At 37.6% G+C, this 18,212-nt stretch overlaps 1 protein-coding gene across 2 annotated transcripts in view; it reads right to left on the bottom strand.

The window, feature by feature from the left end:
- Positions 1 to 309: 309 nt before the first annotated feature.
- Positions 310 to 18,212, bottom strand: part of LOC127419993 (von Willebrand factor A domain-containing protein 1-like) — a 20,036-nt gene continuing 2,133 nt past the window's right edge. The window contains exons 2-6 of one of the 2 annotated variants that reach the window (XM_051661879.1): positions 13,244 to 13,801; positions 10,342 to 10,665; positions 7,512 to 7,805; positions 2,256 to 2,509; positions 310 to 2,072 (exon numbers count right to left, since the gene is read on the bottom strand). In XM_051661879.1, the coding sequence (XP_051517839.1) occupies positions 2,256 to 2,509; positions 7,512 to 7,805; positions 10,342 to 10,665; positions 13,244 to 13,801 (1,430 nt within the window). In that variant the 3' untranslated portion in view covers positions 310 to 2,072. Of the gene's footprint in view, positions 2,073 to 2,245; positions 2,510 to 7,511; positions 7,806 to 10,341; positions 10,666 to 13,243; positions 13,802 to 18,212 lie in introns of both variants that reach the window. The other variant, XM_051661878.1, reaches the window with a different exon arrangement.

Raw genomic sequence — 18,212 nt, 5'->3', positions numbered from 1 at the left:
ATACATAAATAGCTCTATAACAGTAATGAGAATCACATGTGAATGTGCTTAATTGTCATGAAAATAATGTCACATGTCAAAATAGGCTTTTTGTTATGCAATATAGAAATATAGGAAACAAAAGAGAGAAAAAAAAGAAAAATAAATGATCCGGACATGTTTGCGTGAGATTCATCCAAAATCAGAAACATTAAAAATATCATGAATGCGTCATTTGTAAAAAAATAAATACAAATAACAATAATTTTAAAAGATGTAAATAAAACTATCTGGTATAATTGCTTTTACAGAGGTTAAGAAACAAAGAGATGACACAGACTGAAATGATTTATTTAAAAACTAAAAACATTTTGAAAGCAGTGATTTGTAAGACGTGCAGCAAAGCTGGGAATGAACAAGCACCATTTCATAATGCAACAAGCTCAACCTGCCATAATGATGCAAAAAGTAAAGATGGAAAACATCTAAAATTTTATGAATAGCTTAAAAAAATTATTGCATTCCTTTATGGTCTGGGAATATGCATGAAAAGCTATTTCCTTTGCTTGTTTGTTTAGGATGTTGTGATGTAGAAAATGATTAACACCATTAAAACACTTGTACAGAGATAATCTATCCCCACAAAACATAATTTTAAGACCTTGATCCGGCCTGTAACATGGCCTGCCTACATATTTCTGCCTGCTAATGAAACCGAAAAGACAATCACAGAGAAAATACTGTAAAAGATAAATCCAATCTATGCATGCACAGAGGGAAGTTAGGACTACTTTGAGTAAATGTTCTTCAAACTTACTAATAATGACCCATCTGCAGCCAACATCTGCAATATCTTAATACTTTAACCACCATCATTAAGGTCCGTGCAAGATATTCAGGGTTTCAGCACTGACCAAATGTGCAGTTATGGTGAAGAGTGTAACTTAAGCAAGGTTAAATGCTATATATTGACTTTAAAGAAAACAAGTGACAAAAGATATTCAGATTTCCATAAAAGTGTCTTTTTGTTCCCTTTTCAAAACTGGAGAAATCTAAAAAATACAGTAATCAACTATGTCTCTGATAAATATCACTCAAACTAAAAGCATATGTAAGATATTTACAAAATATTGCTTAAGTGCTGTAATTCTTAATAACTTTTAGCAAATATCTTTTGCATAAACATTCTAGTGGCACCTAAAATACAGTAAATGATCTATGTAATTTAGATGTAGGTTAAGCACCAGTGACATGCTGTTAAATACCATAGAAAATCATTTTGCCCTTTCGTTTGTTAAAACAAACAAAAATCGTTATTATTGTAATGCACTTACAATGAAAGTCTATGGGGCAAGACATTTCATCGGGATACATGTTACTTAACATACACCTTTTCGAAAATATAGCCACAAGACAAAAACATATACGTGTTAACATGAGACTAGGATGATTAAATTGCTAATCAATCTTATCTAATCCAATATAACTCCTATTATTATTATTATTTAATGATGTTTATCTGCTTAGAAAAGTAGTCTCATTGCTAAAAGGACAATTTAGACAACTTAACAGCTCAAATAACACGCACTGTAGTGCAGAAAAATGAATACAAGCTATTTAACAGTTTTTTTTTTGTTTTTTAAATTCTGCAAGCTGCACATGCCCCATAGACTTGTATTGTAAGTGTATTACTGCAAATGCAATTTTTGTGTTTGTCAGCTTAGGGATGAGTCATAATTCTTTTCTGAGGTAATCGACAGCATGCCACAAATGCTGTGGATAGAGCTGACCTTGTTTTAAACCCAGAACATTCCTTTGAAAGTAGGCTGATTATTGTAATAATTCTTCCAATAGTCAGTTTTGAGTTCAGACTCGTTTAGTTACATACTGTAAGTGTATCATTGTGTATTAGTCCTCAGTGCATGTTGTGTTGATGTGTTTTAAGATCACCATCTATGGGTGTTCAGACAGTTACAGTGTCCTGGACTCCCTTTTCTTCCCATATCTCCATTTGTGGGAACTTTTACGTGTTGTTTCTCCCTCCATGTTTCGTGTTTGGCAGAGCACCGCTCAACGGTTTCACCTCAAAGCAGCTGTGTGGAAAAACAAACAAAAGGTGATGTTTTCATTTTTATAATATAATTACATTGCATAAGTACAGGCACTACTGCATAATGCATTTTAATATATTTTAAGCACAAACATGCCTCCTTTCTATGTAAATTAAGCTAATATAATCCCCTTGTTTCACAGACAGTCGTCTCACCTGAGCTGACCTAAGCAGTGCAGCAGAGACCCTCCCCTCGGGCGGTCCGGTATACCGGAGAGACGCAGACCCGGGCGCTGGGGGGCACGTGAGTGAGAGTGGTGGACAGGAGGTTGGGTGGTAAGTACAGGGTGGAGCGCTGACTGCGACCTCGCTCCCATGTGACCCAGTAACCACGAAGACCGTCAGCACTCCCCTTCCACCGGAGCTGCACTGACTCATTGCCCACTGCGGTCAACTGAAGATCAGATAGAGCGGGCAACACTGAGAAAGAGAGAGAGAGAGAGAGAGACATTAAGCTTTCCACTTGTTGGGAATTCAGTAGGAGTCGAAGGAATGCGTGGATGATATTGGCAGGAATAATGAAGGGTGTGGTCGGAGTTGGAGTGCTATTCCACATGTTTTATTGATAAAGTCGAGTTCTAATATTACACTTTTTAAAATGCATAGTTCTGGCCCTTATTCAAGCCATGCTAATATACACAATATAGTAACATCTATGATGCTAAAGCACCTCTTTACCTATAGAGGCCAACTATTAACCGTAGTTTAGTGTCAGATATTATAGGCTCAAGTGGAGGAATGGAATTTATGGAATAGTACTGTGCAAAAGTCTTAGGCACATAAGATTTGTCTTAAGATGCTTATTTATATCTTCAGCTTTAGTGTGTCAATAGGAAATATAAATGTTAGACTCCCAAACATTACATTTGCAAATAGAAAAGATAGAATGGAAGAACAGGGAGCCCTGCAACAGATGTCATGTCCCCCTCAAAGCCCCCCACTGAACATCGTGTCAGTCTGAGATTACATAAAGAGACAGAAGCAATTGAGACAGCCTAAATAGATAGAAGAACTGTGGTGAATTCTCCAAGAAGCTTGGAACATCCTATCTGCCAACAACCAAGAAAAACTGTGTCCAGGTGTACCTAGGAGAATTGGAGCTGTTTTAAAGGCAAAGGTGGTCACACCAAATATTGATTTAGCTTTTTTATGTTTACTGGAATTTATATGACATTAAGAGATAAATGAAAACTATTTATGTCATTACTTTTGAAGATATCCTCACTATGCAACATTTTTCACAAGTGCCTAAAACTTTTGCACAGTACTGTATGTCCTAAATTAGTTGTTTATACCACAAAAAATCTTCTTCTTATTCAGTATTTTTATCTTCTTTTCTAGTTAAAGGTGCACTCAGTAATTCTAACCCAATAAACTTTTTGTCAAATTCTGCAAATGTCTCCTCGCAGTCTGCTTGCTCCCCGTTCTGTGGGTGGGCTGAAAAAAAAATCTAGTATTTGTACACAGCCCTGGCTCTGTAAACGGGACAAAAACAAAGTGGATCAGACCGATCCACACAACACTACTCCAGCCAATCAGCAAAAGGGGGTGGTTCTTGCACGTGCACAGGATGGGGGGTGGGGGCAGAGCGAAAGGAGAAGAGTGACGGCAAATCTGACTGATGCGAGCTTTCTAAACTCCAAGGAGGACAAATGGCTGAGAAACAGACCAAGAGAAAAAGGTCAGACGAATATAAACTAAAAAAGAAGGATTATGATAAATCGAGGGCTAGGAGCCGCATCAACATAAGCGAGGCTTTTCAGCAGTGGATAGACCTCCGAGAGGTAAAAGGCTTGAAGACGGATGCAGAAGTTGCTCTTTTTCTTCTCGATAGGTGGGTAACATAAATTTTGCTATGTTTTACAGAACCCATATATGCTGTTGGTGTGATGTTAGATTTAGTAGCAGGAGAGTTGTGAGTGTCTGGAGCTGGTGTGCGTAAAACTGTCTTGCGTGCATGAATTTGGGGGGGAGCTTCCAAGGGAGCACTGAAGGGAGGGGTGTGTTTATTTTGGCAGCTGAGTTCGAATATCAACAGTGTTTCTCAGGAATCACTGAGCGCATCTTTAAAATATCAGAACAATTTTTATTGACATAAAATGACATAAGATATTAAGTCTTGCTTTAAGATATATTTTACAAAATATAACGTGGTAAATACTTATATTAGAAAAACAAACTATTTGCTAATGGGGTATGAAAAATAAACATGTTTTCCTTTGATATTAAAGGGATAGTTCACCCAAAAATGAAAATTATCTCATCATTTACTCACCCACATGCCATCCCAGATGTGTATGACTTTCTTTCTTCTGCTGAACAAAAACAAAGATTTTTAGGAGAATATCTCGGCTCTGTAGGTCCATACAATGCAAGTGAATGGTGGCCAGAACTTTGAAGCTCCTAAAATCAGATAAAGGTACATAAAAGGAATCCATATGACTCCAGTGGATAAATCCCTATCTTCTGAAGTGATGCAATCACTTTGGGTGAGAAACAGATCAATATTTAAATCCTTTATTACTTTCAATCTCTACTTTCACTTTCAGAATGTGAAAGGGGTGAGTTATAGTAAAACAATAACTGTTTCTCACTCACACCTATCATATAACTTCTGTAGATATAGATTTAAACATTGGAGTCATGTGGGTTACTTTTAAGCTGCTTTTATGTGATTTTTGTAGCTTCAAAGTTCTGGTCACCATTAACTTGCAATGTTTCCCACAGGATTTTGTGAGACTGGTGGGTGGACCACGGACCCTCTTAGGGGGCATCAGTCTGGTGCACTTTGAGAGCAAAATTGAGGCTAGACCTATGAAGAACTTTGTGCCCTTGTAAACCATTTTGTGCTCTGGTAGTAATTTAATCATAAACTCATTGGTTGTATAGATATGAATGGTGATGACACGACAAAAATGTCACACCCACAAAGCATAAACGAGACTTTAACGCAGTTCACAAATGGTCAGAACACAAAATCGACTAGAGCATACGTTTGAGCCAAGGCTCGACATCAAGCATTGTCATGTTCTTGTCCTCCGGACAAATACATTTGTCATTCACTTTGGAGAGAAAAAAGGACATTTCAGTTACATGCTCAAGTAATGTCAATAACATGTCAAAAATATGTACATCTAACAACGTTAGAGATCTTTTATGTTATTATGAGAAGTGTACAAATATTTTCGGTTCATTATGAAACTGTGGCGGGACAAATTAGACCACCACAGTGTAGGTAATTAATGGGAAACACTGACTTGCATGATATGGACCTACAGAGCCGAGATATTCTCCTAAAACTCTTTATTTGTGTTCTGCTGAAGAAAGAAAGTCATACACATCTGGGATGGCATGAGGGTGAATAAATGATGAAGTATGAAGTATTAAACCCACTAAATATTGATATATTTCTCTAAAAACAAGACTTGCACTTTAAAAAATAAATCAATAATATTTAGTCTGTATTTTTGTCTTAATTTCTAGTAAAAACACCCTTAAAACAAGATATGTTTTTATTGAGAAGCCAAATTACATAAGATATTAAGTCTTGTTTTCAGAGAGATGTAACTAAATTTAGTGAGGTTTATGCTTAAAGGAGCAATATGTAACATTGACATCAAGCGTTTAAAATGGGTACTGCAGTCCAAATTTAAAATATTGAGGTGAGTTGTCTCCCCCGCCCCCTCCTCCCCAGACTCTAAGCTCGCGCGGGTTGCCAGGTTGAGGACGCGCAACAGGAACGAGCAAACTGACAAATAGCAAGCGACGAGCCTTACACTGTAAGTTGATCAGCTAATGTATACGTTTGCAATGTTTTTATTGTTCGCAAATTATAAAACAGCTCATGTGGATTTTTTATAACTCTGTAAATGTTAGCTAGATGTATTGCTGGCTTCCATGGCTGCAGTGCGCTATGTTTGCCCGCTAACTTGTTTCAAATCTGGCAACCTGGAGTGTCGAAATACTATTGGGAAATGGGAAATGGGCAATGGGCGGGATCACACAGACCAAAACACAAACAGAAATTCCAGCCCGGAACGGACATTTCAAAGTAGAATATACTGGCTGTGGCATTGTTATCGGGGAAGCCAGTATTTCAACTAAGCATGTTTCCTAAATCTCTGATAACATATTATGATAATTGTATGCTTTAGTACAGTAAATTTCTTACATATTGCACCTTTTAAAAAAAAAAAAAATTATATATATATATTTATATATTGGTAATGGGGTATAAAAAATAAACTTGTTTTCCCTTTGAATTAAGTTTATTTTTCTTGCCCCATTGGCATTTTTTTCTTCTTATTTAAGTATTAACCCTACAAAATTTGGGTCGATTTTTCTAAAACAAGACTTACAAGAGAAAAAAGTATTTTCTTAGCCTGTATTTTGGTCTTGTTTTCCATTAAAAATATCGAAACATCCTTAAAACAAGATACGTTAGCAAAATTATATTTAGTAAATTTTTCATACCCCATTGGCAAATAGTTTTTCTTGTTTTCAGAGTAAACCTCACTCAGTTTTGTTCAATTTATCTTAAACCAAGAAAACAAGAATTGTCCAATGGGGGTAAGAAAAAATGAACTTTAATTAGGCAATTCACAATGTATTCTCTAAAAACAAGTTTTAATATCTAATGTGATTTTGCTTCTCAAGTAAATTAATCTTGTTTTAAGGAGGATATTTATACTGGAAAACAAGACAAAATACAAATAAATACATTTATTTTTGCAGTGTAATATACGTATCATCATATTGCTTCTTAAGCAAGTGTGTCTTGTTTTAAAGATGTTTAGATATTTTTAATTTAAAGCAAGATAAAAATACTGAGAAAGTTTTTGCAGTGTACATAGTAACCATTGTATAAACTAATAAGGTCTAAGAAATAAAGGCATGGCGGAAATAAAAACCAAACAACTGAAAACAACTCTCATGGTTGCGGCTTAAGACAAAATCTCAGATTAACATGAAAGATTGTTGTTGCTTTATTGTGTCGCACCTGGTTTGGGCTTGGTGTTTACCTCAGGTTGATCCAGGTGTACCGTAAATAAGTGTAATGTAAGTTGCTGTGGATAAAACCATCAGTTAAATGTCAAATTAATTACTTACCAGATTTGAATGTTTCTATATGCATGCATGTGCGAAACTCTTCGCCAACTCAAAGGTTTTCTGAGTGGTTGTTAGCATTACTATGTAGTTGCCAGGGTATTTTCCCAAGTCTCTATGAAATTCTGGTCCCTAGGTATGGCTCGAGTCCCTCCTTTAATGCAAGTCTATGAGATTTTCCGCCTGTTTGATCATCCAATTGCTTAGAAAATAACAGCACACCTTTCTCAATAAGCCCTACGATTTAAGGAATCAATCATGTCCGAGTTTACACTAAAATGACACATAAATGCATTACGCATCTGTTCGTCCTTACCCTCCTGTGTACAGGCTTTCACAGACATGGCTCTCTCTTTGCCAGAGAAGTGTTTTGCGCTCACAGTGACCAGGTACTGAGTGTCAGGATAGAGGTTGGTCAGGACAGTGGAGTTCTGACGGTTACTGACGTTGATGACCCGAAGCTGTCCTGTATGAAGTGCTGAATACTCAATCTGGTAACCCTGAATGAGGTTAGGCTGCAGCGGACCCCAGCTCACCCGGACACTGTTAGTGGTCGACTCTGACACAGTGACTGTCGAAAGGGTCTGGACTTCAGGCTGGGGTGGACTGACTTTGGATGAAAAGAGAGAGAGAAGAATGTTTGAACAAGCATGCAATTTGAGCATATGGCCTAAATTCAATTATAAAGGTCTATTTTTATCCCTTAGAAATACTGTATATTTTTTTCAAACTATATTTATAGATATTATATTAATTATAAATACTTTATATCCAATATTACAACTTCATTGCAATATGACAATGCAATGCCCGTTAACCCTGGAAGTGATTTTATCACACTAAAATAATGTTAACATGTATAATGTTTACGTCTTGTGGATATACTTTTGAAAAAGTGTGTTTATGTTTATGGACTGGCCCCATTCACGTCCATTGTAAGTGCCTCTGTAACCACGAGTTACATATATAAACGAGGGGCGAGTTGAAAATATTTTCTGTGGTAATCAACATTATGCTTCAAATGGTGTCGATTGAGCTTGACTTGTATTGAACCTGGAACTTTCCTTTACCTTCCCATGTTCATACAATCCAGGATATATAAAGGTTATGCTAGTTCCTTTTTTGCATCGCTTATTAACATATGGGACATGCGCCATCATTTTGAGTCACTTTTTACCCGGAAACACATTTTGATGCAGTCAAACAGTTTCATGCAATAAAGTAAAAAAGAAAGTCACAGCTTTCTAATGATATCATTATTATGTTTATACTCGGTGCCGATAATCATTTCAATTTAATGTATTTTATTTTTATTTTTTTATTTGCCTCATAAAACTCTGGTTTCTGGGTCAAAGAGACTCAAAATGATGGAGCAGGTAACATGTCTAAATAATGAATTTAACAACGAATAGCAGATGTCCATTGTTCTAACATTTATGCAAATTGTGATTAAAAAGAAACGTAAGGAAATAAAAGCTAGAATTTTGTCTATATGCTTTATACACAGAGTAAATTCTAGAAACTGTTGTGCGTGAAAATCCCAGGAGATCAGCAGTTACAGAAATACTCAAACCTGCCCATCTGGCACCAACAATCATCCATGCGATTATCTAATCAGCCAATCGTTTGGCAGCAGTGCAGTGCATAAAATCATGCAGATACGGGTCAAGAGCTTCAGTTAATGTTCACATCAACCATCAGAATGGGAAAAACAAATGTGATCTTAGTGATTTGGACCGTGGCATGATTGTTGGTGCCAGATGGGCAGGTTTGTGTATTTCTGTAACTGCTGATCTCCTGGGATTTTCACACAACAGTCTCTAGAATTTACTCAGAATAGTGCCAAAAACAAAAAACATCCAGTGAGCAGCAGTTCTGAGGATGGAAATGTCTTGTTGATGAGAGAGGTCAACAGAGAACGGTAACTCAGATAACCGCTCTATACAATTGTGGTGAGAAGAATTGGGGTTGGCACTGTTTTGGCGGCACGAGGGGGACCTACACAATATTAGGCAGGTGGTTTTAATGTTGTAGCTGATCAGTGTATATTGTTTAGATTAAAACTGACAATGTGTTTTATTGTTGGATTATATAAATTGTGTCCCCAGGTTATGTGTTAACAAATAATAGCTTTTTCCATAAATCAAAGAGTTCCGTCAGAATGACATCATCATCTTTGGACATGAACACTGCAAAAGCAAGTACTGTAAGCGTCTCCTCTTTTTTTTTTATCTCTTTATTTTACAATTTGTTACAACGTTGACCCTATTGAATAATTGATTAATTGATTATAAAAAATATCAGCATTAAATTAACCTAGTAGTGTAATAACCTTGCACTAGTGGTTAGGATAGAAATGGCTATATGAAGTGTAAAACTGTCCACCCTGTTATAAATAAGAAGCACACATTTTGTAGCCCCAAAACCCCTAAAGGTATAAAGATTTGCCTTTTGGAAATACCCCATTTTCCCCTTAAAGGGATAATTCACCCAAAAATGAAAATCCTCTCATCATGTACTCACTTTCATGCCATCCGAGATGTGTATGACTTTAATTCTTCTGCAGAACACAAACAAAGATTTTTAGAAGAATATCTCAGCTCTGTAGGTCCATCTACATTCAAGTGAATGGTGACCAGACCTTTCAAGCTCCAAACCACATAAAGGCAGCATAAAAAGGACTCTAGTGGTTTAATAAGTGTCTTCTGAAGCGATGCAATCATTTTGGGTGAGAAACAGATCAATATTTCAATCCTTTTTTACAATAAATCTCTACTATCAGAATGTGAAAGTGTAGACTTATAGATAAAAAAAAGACTTGAACATTGATCTGTTTCTCACACACCTATCATATCACTTCTGAAGATATGGATTTAACCACTGGAGTCTTATGGATTACTTTTATGCTCCCTTTATGTGATTTTTGGAGCTTTAAAGTCTTGGCCACCATTCACTTGCATTGTATGGACCAACAGAGCTGAGATATTCTTCAAAAAATCTTCATTTGTGTTCTGCAGAAGAATTAAAGTCATACACGTCTGGAATGGCATGAAAGTGAGTAAATGATGAGAGAATTTTTTTTTGTGTTTTTTTTTTGGGGTGAACTATCCTTTTAATGACTCATCTGCATTTTAAGCTCCTCCCACCTGGTTGTGTGGTAAAGGTGGCAGAAAGAGAGTTCAGGAAGTCCAGGTTAGCCTTCGGGGTAAGCGTGACTGTGTACGTGGTGTCTGGACGAAGGCCAATCAGGTGAGCCGAGCTGGCATCTCCAGGCCGGGTGATTCTCTTAAAAGGTTCCAAGCCCGTCCCGGGGCTGGTTCCTGAACCCCCTGGCCCTCCGTTCCCCCCTGTTCGGACAGGCCCAAACTGGATATCATAGTAGCCGGTGCCAGCCAACACTGGCCTCCATTCCAGCAGGGCAGTAGTAGTGGTGACCGACTTCACCTGTAGCCTCTCGGCACGAATAATCTCTAGGTTTGATCAGAGAGAGAGAAGGTGCGGTTAGTATTGAGTACAAATTCAAGAGGACCCCAAGACTCGCCACCATTATGCTGGGGCATTTTGGGTGGTTGCCAGGACTTTGCTATGTAGTTGCTAGGTGGTTGCTTACTGGCTCAAGTTATAAGAGCCCAGCCTCAAGTCTCTATGATATTCTGGTCTTTAGATTTGGCTCACGTCCCTTCATCAATGTAAAACTATTATTTCTTTTGCCTGTTCTATCATCCTCTAGGGCAGGGGTTCTCAACGGGGGCATTCAAAGGATGCCAAGGAGTGCTGAGAGCAAATTAGTAGAGAGGGGGTGTTAGGTTACAAATGGGGGGCATTTATCAGTCATGAAAATCAAAGGTAAGGGAATGAAGTAGGGGGGCATTCATCAAAAAAAGGTTGAGAACCACTGCTCTACTGTAGGTGAAAAGGCCACGACTTCACCTGGTCTGAATATTTGTGTGATCTATGCCTTTGTTTATGTAAGTGTCTGTAAGTGCACATATATATATCACCTTATATACGCGAGAAGGAAGGCCCGCTATAAATAGCTACGTCTAGCGCTCCGGGGGGATTTAACCGGGTGTCGAAATGGCATAAATAATTTCTGTATTAATAGCCCCCCATCTCTCATTACAGTGTCTCTCTGTTCCTGTCTCCACTTCCTCCAGACCCCTATTTTCTTGGAGCTGTCTCAAGCTATTTGAGACAGAGTGGACTAGCATGGAGACCGAGATTCCTTCGGGACACTGGGGCGGAGGTACGAACCTATTTACACCCACATAAGATCACTCGCCCTGTTTAGAAAACTCTCTCATCAGATTATGATTATTGTTATTTTGGATGAAATATGAAACCATGGTTTACTGGAGTTTATAATGTGTCAAACTTTATATGGTAAACTATATGTTAGACGACATGTTGGTGGGGCTCATTTGGTTGGTGGGGTATTTTGTGTTCAAATTTTGTTCAGTTGCTTTTCATTTTAAAGGAATTGTTCATGCAAAAATAATTTACTCACACTCATGTCATTCCAAACCTATATGATGTTATTTTATCTGTGAATCAAAAAAGGAGATATTTGGCAGAATATCCATGCTCTTCCATACAACAAAAGAATAGCTCCAAAAAGCATCTTAAAAGTAGTTCAGTAAGTCTTTTGAAGCCAGATCTAAATTTAAGTTGTAAATCCCTGAAAATCTTGCCCTCCGTACTGCCTGTCAAATCTCATTTATGTTTCTCTAGAGCTGTCAGAATTAATGTGTTAACAAATGTGATTCATTAAACAAGTTTAAGCAGAGAGCAAGATTTTCATTGAAAACCAACTTAAGAGCAATTTTAAGGTGTTTAAGTGTGACAGCCCTGTTCGCTGTATTATGGAGCCTCTGACATGGAGGGTAACTGATTTCTGAAAAAGTTTTGCGCTTCGTCGCATTAGATTGTTTTCCCTCGTAATAAATTTTCAATTTGCTTACAAAAGTTTGCATTCCCTTGCAATAAGTTTTGCAATTCCTCGTAACAGTTTGCATTCTCTATTTGTAGTAAAACCATAGTAGTAATACAGAAAAACAAAACTATGGTAATACAAATCATAATAATTCTGCCAAAAAACATGGTTACTACAGTTTTATTATAGTACCATCATGTTTAATTGTAATTTCCTTCCAAAAAAAAAGAAATGCCCTTATGAAAATTTCACTATAGTAAAATGGCAGTAACTAGGGGTGGGTTACTCAAAATTACATATTGCGACATGGTTTAATATATAATAGAATTTTACTGATTTTTCAGAAAATTTTAACTATATCGTGATATAAAATAACTCGTATCATGATATAGGATTTTGGTCATATCGCCCGCCCCTAGCAGTAACCATGACTGTATTAACCATGTTTTTTGGCAGGAAACATAATTTTTAAAATTATGGTACATGTACAACGATTAATTATGGTGTTATTATAATAAAACATTAGTAACCATGTATTTTGGCAAAATTATAATTAATTTTATTAAAAAAAAACTATTATTATCATCGTTATACTAAATATTTATTGGTAACAATATGGTTACTGTCGTAAAACCATGGTAAATTTTGTGGTTGGTGTGGTTTTACAAAAAATACAGTTCAACTATGGTTACTTTAGTAACACCATGGTCAATTTTGTGATTACTATGGTTTTACTACAAATACCATAGTTGAACTATGGTTACTGTAGAACCATGGTCAATTTTCTTAAGGGATAGATAAAGCTATTGCAAGGGAACCCAAAAAATTATTATAAGGAACGCAAACTATTGTGAGGGAATGCAAAACTTCAATTTCAGACTATAAATTCCCTTTATATCTCTATATATAAAGATATAGATACAGGACTCAGGAATGTATGCTTTAATTTTATGGAAAAAAATAGCAGTGTGAACATTCTGCTTTGTGTTCCATGGAACAGAGAAAGTCATAGAAATTTGGAATGACATAACAAGGGTGTGTAAATGATGACAACGTTTTAATTTTTGGGAGAACTATTCCATTAATTGGCTTTTGGATTGCTGAGTGAAACGCACCAATTATCGCGTTCCTCAAGTCTTCAGTGATGATGCTTATGTCGTCAATGTCCACAAAGAAAAGGTGTTCCTCAGCAGGTGGGCTCACGACATCTCTCAGCACCTGGTAGTTCCCATGACCGGTGGAAACCACCAGTACAGCCACGCCCTCTTCTCGCAGTCTCGCCATTGGCTCCTGCACCGCACCGGGATCTACTCCATCCGTGAGCCAAACTAAAACCCTGGGCAGATCTGGTCTTGCCCCTCCAGGTACACCTTGTTTTAAAACCTGATCCCAGGCCATTAGTAAAGCGTCCACCGTGTTGGTATCACCCTTTAGCTGTCTAGTCCTCTTCAAAGCCGCCTGCAGTCCTTGTTGGGAGTTGTAGGTGTCAAAACCAAACTCAAGGTGGGGCTCGGTCCCCACCTGCAGAAGCCCCACCCTCACCTGCTCCAGCCCCAATGAGAAAGGCAGAAGGAGTTCAGACAGGAAGTTTACCATGCGGAAGAACTCATAGGAGGCCACACTTCCTGAGGAATCCAGGAGGAAGAGGACGTCACCCTCGCAGCAGTTCAGAACTGGAAAATAGTAAGTAGACATTTAAAGGTGTAACATTTTATCATTTCTGTGCCATCAAATGGAACTCCAAAAATAATTACTGTTTTCAAACCGGACACTCTCCTGTCTGCTATTGGTCGTACAGATAGTCCCGCCCCAAAGATGCACAATTGGTTGAGCCACTGTTGCCTTGTTTGGCTTTGGGATGCTCAAACAAATAGATAAATGTATTGATAGTGCAACATAGCCAAAGCCTTTACACTTTTTGAGGGAATCAACCTACGAATGGCTTAAAGAGCACCTATTATGGTTTTTCAAATATTGCCTTTCATGTAGTGTGATATATAGCTGTTTGTGAATGTAAAAAAGTCTGCAAAGTTTCAAAAATCAAAGTGCACGACAAATGGAGTTATTGAATCCCAAAAGAAAGAACTGATTCTGAACACCTGAAACAAGTCGTTAGTAATTCCAGACTTACTTCCTGTATTAACCTATGTAATTTGGTAACAAAAAACCCACCTCTGGTATTCATTGGCTGCTCGAGAACAGCTTTGACCCGCCCTCAAACACTACACTAAGCGGTAGACCAATCACAACAGACTGGGACATCTGACCAATCAGAGTAGAGTACGCTCTCTGAAAGGAGTTTAGAATTAATCCTTTAGAACGGATCATTGAACGAGTCGTTTTTGACAATGGGAAAAAAAGTTAATGCTGTGTTTTTTGACCTTGGATGCATGTAAATCTATTGTATGAGACCTTTAAAACAAAATTAGGCACATTTAAAAACCATAATAGGTGCTCTTTAAGGCTAATTGATACATGCTGAGCAAATAGGCTTTTAGTTCGCCTTACCACTGACGTTTTTATTCTGCTAAGGTGTTTGTTTGGTGATATTTCTTATGTCCGCACATCCCTGAAATTCTTGACCTAAGAGAACTCGGCAATTCGAAGGGCGATGATGGTTGGTTAAAACTAGAGCTGTCAAAATTAACGCGTTAACGCATGCGATTCATTAAAAAAGATTAACGTTAATTTGTCTTAATCTCGATTTATGCATTTATAGTTAAGAAAGCAGAAACACTGGTTGGAAGGATGATGTGTCCGCCCGGAGTCATTACACTGATGCACAAACCGTTACACACACATCAGTGATTCAGTGTCAGTGATAAAATAATGGGGAAAGGAGCTTTTAATGCTATTTGATGTACAAAACAAACCCAGATGGAAATTGCGAAAGCAATCAAGTATTTTTCAGCCTAAGTAAACTGCTTTTTAATTACCACAGAAGCACGGCAAGCCTCAATTATCACCAAAACGCAGAATGAGACGTCTTTGTCTGCAAGCGCTTTTCATGTGGAGTTCAAAGCGACACTTGACGCTGGCACTGACACCCTGACTCTAATCATGAATGTGACTTCACGATGCTGTAGGAAAGCAGATAGCACAGTACACCGGCAGATTAATATTATGAAGGATGAAAGTTTAAGAGATTTAATGCCCATTGCAATGAAAATGCAACCTATGTGGGGACTAATTCTTTCAATTAGTCAAACTCCCATTTAAACTTTGGTAAACATTTAATTTGACTTTAATTGGTGCTATTTTAGTGCATTTCTATCTTTATACTGTGGAAGGCTTTGTTTGGAAAATGTTAATAAAGCATTATATTGTTAAATATTGTTTTGTTTTCTTTCCTAAGAAGGAAATAAATGCATTTTGACAGGAAAATAAGTATATTTAAGTATATATAGAGTCCAATTATTCGCAATTACATATTTTAATCGACTGATAGCACTAGTAAGGTGTGGTTTGGACTTTACATTCTTTATTTATTTCCTCAACTAACTCAGGGTTCTTTCACCTGGGGTGATTTAGTTAGTTCAGGAGAAAAAAAAAGTTTGTCTTTTTCCACAATAAATTAGGCAGTAGCACTTTATTTTACAGTACTGTTCTACATTTACGTTCTATATAATTAAAATAACTATAGTAATTACTAGGTACTAACCCTAAACCTAACCCTAACCTCAACTCATTTTGTGGCATAATGTTAATTAACCCCCCCAAAAAAACTAATTTTGTTAGACCTTCGTTTGTTTATTTAAAAAAAAAAAGAAATTTAAATCACGGTTACAGTAAGGCACTTACAATGGAAGTGAATGGGGTCAGTCCATAAACGCTAAAATACACACCCTTTCAAAAGTATAGGCACAAGACATAAACATTATACATGCTAACTTGATTTTAGTGTGATAAAATAGCTTACCGACCTTATCTGTGTAAAGTTATATCCAATACCGGGATCATAGTTTTTACCAACGTTACGTCGTCATGTCAACAAAGTTGTAATATTAGATATACCTTTACACAAATAAGGTTAGCAAGCGATTTTTATCACACTAAAATCATGTTAACACATATAATGTTCACATCTTGTGTCTATAGTTTTGAAACAGTGTGTATTTTATTGTTTATGGACTGGCCCCATTCACTTCCATTGAAAGTGCCTTACTGTAACTGCGATTTTTGCTTAATTTTTTTGTTTTTTTTAAATAAACAAGGGAGAGTGAACATAATTTTTTGTGGTCATAAAAAATTATGCCAGAAATGCTGTCATTTGAGCAGAACTTGTATTGAACTTGGACCATTTCTTTAAGCTGGGATAGAAGGAAGCATTTTAACATGGAAAAAAACCACACTTTATTTTAAGGAAAAATTAGCTATGGTTTAACATTGAACTCAAGTAGTGAGAGATGTTCTGAGTGTTTATTTAACACATACTGTAGCAGAGCTAAAGCACACCACAGATTCCAAGGCATACGGAGGAGTCAGCGTCAGGAGCCATCGGTCATGAAAAGAGTAATAGAAGCAATTCACTGTTTATTTTTTGGGAGAAAATGTGAGTGGTGCTTGCCAGTGCAAAAAAGCCCTTATGCTAGGGTGTTCTGGGTGGTTGCCAAGGTGTTGTTATGTGGCTGATATGGAGTACTGGATCAATTGAGCACGTTGCTATGCAGTTGCTAGGGGGTTCTTGTTGGTTGCTTACAAGACCAATTCAAAAGGGCTCACACCCAAGTATTTATGGTATTCTGGTCTTTAGATTTGCTTGAGTCCCATGTTCAATGTAAGTCTATGGGTTTTTCTTTTCGCTTGTTTTACGCACAAAAGTTTGGAAAATATTAATTCAGTTGCATAGATTCTGTTGTTTTTATGAAAGCTGACACAAGTTTGGATGCAGTCTTCCCATGCACTGCCTTTTTATTGAGCACACACATCTTTGATGTTTATTGAGAGATACTTTGAGAATTAAGGGCCAAACTGAGATACATGTGAAAATGAGTGAGGAAATAAGTCATTTGAGAAGGAGGAAAGCCGAAACAGTACATACTAAAAATAGGGATAAGAAAACAGTAGAATTTGTCAGGTTAAGGAACTAGTGAGACCTTTATAGTATTTACAGAGATGGAAATTTTGATTTGGCCATTTGAAGAATTTCCTGACAGAAGAACCCTCTAACCTGGAGCTGCATGATAAACATAAACAGATGGGGGAAGGAACAGGGCAGCTACTGGATGTTACAACCGGGGGGGGGGGGGGGGGTGAGAATTGGCTGTTCCAAGTGAAGGAAAAGGAGGAATGTAAAGGCTACTCCAGCAACCACTGCACACTGAAGAGTGCATAAAACAGAGAAAGAGAAAAAGTGGACAAGAGGGCTCGATAGAATGCTGCCAGTATTTGCCATCTACAGTACAGACAATACAAAGTCACTCACCCGTGTGCAGTGAGGAGCATTGTTTCAGCCAATTCGAACTAAATTATAAAAGAATCTTGGAAATCAAAAGTATCTCTTTGTCACCCACCTTAATTTTTGTGACAAAATAAATAGCCTTTCTTTTAGGCACTGGCACAAGTTTAAAACAATGAATCACAGTAGGATGAAATATTAAACTCCCAAAGCGGTGTGCAAGCTCTATTTACCACAGTTTTGTTCTGAGAAAAGAGGCCATCTTGTCAGCTGAACCTGTTTAATAAGCAACCACTGCCAGACCAGTTGGAACCAGGGTGCGATGGCACTTTGCAGAGACACTCCAAGCCAGAATGCTCAAGGCTTTTGCAGACATATTTTCTCTGAGTGACTGTTAGTGCCTCTACAGTATAAGAGGTCCAAAGCATATGTGGTGCACACTGCACCAGTTATCCAATCTATGATATACACTCACTGTGAACTTTATTAGGAACACTATGGTCCTATAAAGAGCCCAACGCGGTCTTCTGCTGTTGTAGCCCATCCGCCTCAAGGTTCGATGTGTTGTGCATTCTGAGATGCTATTCTGCTCACTACAGAAGGGGGGGGGGGCGTTGGGGTGCATTGCTTCCTCTATAACACCCCCCAGCAGGTGGTGCCCTAGGCAACCGCCTAGTTCGCCTATG

The sequence above is a fragment of the Myxocyprinus asiaticus genome, chromosome 29, assembly GCF_019703515.2.
Source record: "Myxocyprinus asiaticus isolate MX2 ecotype Aquarium Trade chromosome 29, UBuf_Myxa_2, whole genome shotgun sequence".
Classification (NCBI taxonomy): Eukaryota; Metazoa; Chordata; class Actinopteri; order Cypriniformes; family Catostomidae; genus Myxocyprinus; species Myxocyprinus asiaticus.
The sequence above is the reverse complement of the archived record's forward strand: the minus strand, read 5'-3'. Positions and strand labels throughout refer to the sequence as shown.